The sequence below is a fragment of the Parasteatoda tepidariorum genome, unplaced genomic scaffold, assembly GCF_043381705.1.
Source record: "Parasteatoda tepidariorum isolate YZ-2023 unplaced genomic scaffold, CAS_Ptep_4.0 HiC_scaffold_9317, whole genome shotgun sequence".
Classification (NCBI taxonomy): Eukaryota; Metazoa; Arthropoda; class Arachnida; order Araneae; family Theridiidae; genus Parasteatoda; species Parasteatoda tepidariorum.
The window spans coordinates 1-2727 of record NW_027261959.1 but is presented as its reverse complement, the minus strand read 5'-3'; the positions used below and the strand labels follow the sequence as shown (position 1 = coordinate 2727).

At 21.5% G+C, this 2727-nt stretch overlaps 1 protein-coding gene across 1 annotated transcript; it reads right to left on the bottom strand.

Annotated features, from left to right (window-relative positions):
* Window positions 1–367: 367 nt before the first annotated feature.
* LOC122273828 (uncharacterized) lies at window positions 368–1944 on the bottom strand. The gene is made up of 4 exons (XM_043057823.2): window positions 1833–1944; window positions 1071–1135; window positions 660–677; window positions 368–552 (listed from the first exon to the last, which is right to left on the bottom strand). Exons 1-4 carry the CDS (start codon window positions 1937–1939, stop codon window positions 383–385), a joined length of 360 nt encoding a protein of 119 aa, XP_042913757.1. The 5' UTR covers window positions 1940–1944; the 3' UTR covers window positions 368–382.
* Window positions 1945–2727: the final 783 nt, after the last annotated feature.

The following is a 2727-nucleotide window of genomic DNA, read 5'->3' as shown; positions in this document are numbered from 1 at the left end:
ATTTCTTAAAAAATACAAAGTAAGAACTCATAACTATAACAATAATCACAAGAAAAGTTGTGTTTATTGGGCATTTCTTAATGCATTAGCACAACTCAACAGAAAATTAACAAGATTCTTATTCATTCTATATTTTTGTTATAGTATAATAAAAATTTAAATCTATTTTAATTCATTGAAACAGATAATTCTTGTGTTTTTAAACATTATCTCAATAGCCAAGTGCTTTGCAAAATGGAAATTTTTCTCAATACAAAACTTTTTCTTTGTAAAACAGGCCTTAGGTCGTCTTCAAGCATTGCAAATGCTTAATCTGTTAATAGCATCTCACAAATCACTCTTAAAAGTGAAATTATAGTATTATAAAACTCCTTGCATTGAACTATTTTGATGAATATATCAACACTATTTTGACAATAATAAAGATGCTTAAAAAGGAATAATAAGAATAAATACTTACAGGATTATAATATGAAATCTTGAGTGATTTAAATGTTGGTATGGCAATGTCTTTTCTCCATGTAGTTGGATTACAGGAGCCACCAAGAAATACTAAAAGTATAAAAGGGTGAATTAATCAAACTGTATTTAATTGAAAAATTTTAATAAAATTTTAGATATGTGATTTTGTTCCTAAAAATACTTTAAAGAAAACTTACCTTGATATTTTGATGAACCTGAAATTAGAAAAAAACATTTTTTAATTAAAAAGTAAGAAAAAAGATCAGTTTTTAAAATAAAAGATTACTACTTGATTCATTTTTATTAAATAAATAAATACAAATTTAAAATATTTTTGACAATATAAGTTATATTTTGATGTATATAATTACAAATAAAATGTAGAAATTAATTTTAGTCAATGAATTTCAGTATTAGAAATAAAAATCCTAAGATTTATTAATAATGATTACTTTGTGTTAAAAACCAATAATTAAACATAGAATTTTTTTTTAAAATTGGCACTTCTGTGAAACAAAAGCTTTGTTTTGCGAATAGATCAAAATTAATATGAAAAAATAAAAACTAATTTTAAAAATAAAATGATAGTAACTGAAAAAATAGCTTACGTTGTGGGACAGTATTTCTCCTTCTCAATCGTTTTGTTTTGGACAAAGGTGTAGGGCGAGGAATTCTAGAATAAAAAATTAATGTTAATGCAAGATTAAAAAACATACTCAAAAAACTTTTTTTTAAACCATTTAATATTCCAAATACATTGTAATAGATATTTTACAGATATATTTTTATCAACAAAAATATATTTAATATTTTGTGTTGTTAACATGCTTTTTAATTTCAGAAATTTAAAGTTACGATTAAAATTTTAAGAAATTAAAAAAACATTTTAATTAATACTAAAAAAAAAGAATTATTTTTTAAGGTACTTTACTTTGAAGAGAGAAATATTTTTAAAGCAAAATATGCATTATCCAAGTATTAAAAGAATAAATTCAAGAACATAAAACTTGAAAGAAATAGTTTTCAAATACAGTAGCAGGAAACTTAACAAGATGATTAGGTGATATTTTAATTATTGAAATTTCTGCAAATTACATGTCGAATTGATATTAAAAAAAATAATAAATGCAAGAATATTGAATGAGTATAGATTAACAAGCAATTAAAAAGTAACCAAATCTTTCAATAATTAAAATTGATATCTTTTAATCTAATCAGAACATAAATACGAGCAATTTCTTTTACCAGTATTGGTGCAGTAGGCAGTAATAGTATATTGTAATTATATTTCTTAATACTGAATATAAAAATAGAATATTCTAAAACAAAGCACTATCAAAATTAACCCCATTTAACAAAATAAAACTTACTTATTGTCATAACATGATTTTAATTCTGATGCATAAACACAAAACTCTCCAAATGTAATGTAATCAGCATTATGTCTTTTTGAACACTCATTAGCGCAATGAAGCATTTCATGAACTATTTTAAAGAAATACAATTATTAAAATTATGTAAAGAAACTAAATTTAGCTAACTAAATAAAACATCTTTTTAACATTAACAGAAGAAAAAAAAACTTTTTTTTAAAAAAAAAATTAAGAATTTAAAAATTGGTTATTTTCACCACATCAAAATTGTTTAAAGAAATGAAATAAATTACATATAACATTCCTTGATTAAATAATGTGTAAACAAAATTTACTTTTTTCAAAAATACTGCAGTTAATCTTAACTTGTTTTCCATCAGGTAATAAAAAATACTTAAAACTTTTTAATTACCAAACAATAGAATGTAAGAATTTATTTTTTAGATTTGTCAGATAATTTCATTTCATTTTACAGTAATTTCATTTACTTTTGATTATCTAAATAAAAAACTATTTTAGTTTTTTTTTTTAAAAAAGAGGACATAGAAAGGTAGATAAAAATATATTTTTCATAGTAATATTAATTGTTTTTCCTAACGGTTTCAATTATTAATAAATAAATAATCATATAACATATTGAATTAGAAAGTGGCTCTGTATTAACGAATTTATTAAAATAAAAACGTTACAGATCAAATAAAGTTCCACAATAAATTTACATAATTTGATGAAGACTTATCCATTATGAAATGAATATTAAACTTTAACTTGGGACTGTTATTTTACTTGCAGGTGCAAGCGACAAAAATAGTTCAGATTTTAAAATAAAAATATTGAAAGCAAATTAATAAGGAATTATTATTTTTTTTAAATAATGTTGTTATACAAGCTT

Excerpts from the sequence above, each read along its gene's own strand:
- LOC122273828 (XM_043057823.2), bottom strand. The coding sequence starts at position 1,939 with ATGCTTCATTGCGCTAATGAGTGTTCAAAAAGACATAATGCTGATTAC. Across the intron at positions 1,136-1,832 it reads AAATCATGTTATGACAATAA|AATTCCTCGCCCTACACCTT; the intron begins GTAAGTTTTATT and ends TTTTTATTCTAG.